The 1,151-nt window shown below is 44.8% G+C and overlaps 1 protein-coding gene across 1 annotated transcript in view; it reads left to right on the top strand.

Annotated features, from left to right (window-relative positions):
* The window catches only part of LOC105517188 (transient receptor potential cation channel subfamily M member 4-like), a gene marked incomplete at both ends in the record, with an annotated part of 20,391 nt that overhangs the window by 5,202 nt on the left and 14,038 nt on the right, over positions 1 to 1,151 (top strand). The window contains one exon of the mRNA XM_011949612.1: positions 1,080 to 1,083. Coding sequence (XP_011805002.1) covers positions 1,080 to 1,083 — 4 coding nt within the window. The remainder of the gene's footprint in view (positions 1 to 1,079; positions 1,084 to 1,151) is intronic.

Below are 1,151 nucleotides of genomic sequence, written 5' to 3'. Positions count from 1 at the left end.
GAGGCGGAAGTTGCTGTGAGCCAGTATCAAGCCACTGCACTCCAGCCTGGGTGAAAAGAGCGAAACTCGGTCTCGAACAAACAAACAAACAAAAAGGGAGAAATATCTAATCATCTCCGGAATTGAATGGATGAATCATCCTTTGTTTTGCCAGTTCCTTCTAGATGGACATTTAGGTTCTCTCTCACGCTGTCTCTCATTTTAAATAGAGACGAGGTCTCACTGTGTTGCCCAGGCTGGTCTCAAACTCCTGGGCTCAAGCAATCCTCCCACCTTGGCTTTCCAAAGTGCTGGGATTACAGGTGTGAGCCACCATGCCCAGCCTTCTGTTTTTTTATTATTCCAAAATAATAAAAGTTTACATCCCAGATGTAAAGTGTATGGGTCAAAGCGTACATATGTTCTTGACATGGATGGATTTCCTTCTAAGTAGCTTCACCCATTTCCACCCCTGCCATCAGGATAAGAGAGTGCCCTCTTGAGGCCGTTCTTGACAATGCCTGATACTTTGACTCTAAAATGTAGCTCTCAATTTAACTGAAAAAAAAAAAGTTTGCCTATTTAATGGGCAAACATGACTTCTCCTTGTTTGAATTTATGCACTATTGACTACCAGGTAGGTTGGACCGCTTTTCCTAAGCTTAATGGCCACATGTGCTTGTGTCAATTGTCTTCTTTGCCCCCCCTGTTTTTAAAATTGGGGTTCATTGATTTTTTTTTTTTTTTTTTTTTTAAGAGTCAGAGTCTTGCTCTGTTGCCAAGGCTGGAGTGCAGTGGTGTGATCTCGGCTCACTGCAACCTCCGCCTCCCAGGTTCATGCCATTCTTCTGCCTCAGCCTCCCGAGTAGCTGGGACTACAGGCGCCCGCCATCACACCCGGCTAATTTTTTGTATTTTCAATAGAGACGGGGTTTCACCGTGTTCACCAGGATGGTCTCAATCTCCAGACCTCATGATCTGCCCGCCTCGGCCTCCCAAAGTGCTGGGATTACAGGCGTGAGCCACCACGCCCGGCCCATTGATTTTATGTATATGTATCTGGCTCTTCTCCTTATACTCTGGGTCCTAATCCTTGGTAGTTTTGTTGGTCTTAATACCTTCTTGAATTCTGTGGCTTGTCTTTTCACTTTCACTTTTGTATGTTTCTTTTC

Source organism: Colobus angolensis, unplaced genomic scaffold, assembly GCF_000951035.1.
Source record: "Colobus angolensis palliatus isolate OR3802 unplaced genomic scaffold, Cang.pa_1.0 Scaffold1085, whole genome shotgun sequence".
Classification (NCBI taxonomy): Eukaryota; Metazoa; Chordata; class Mammalia; order Primates; family Cercopithecidae; genus Colobus; species Colobus angolensis.
The sequence above is the reverse complement of the archived record's forward strand: the minus strand, read 5'-3'. Positions and strand labels throughout refer to the sequence as shown.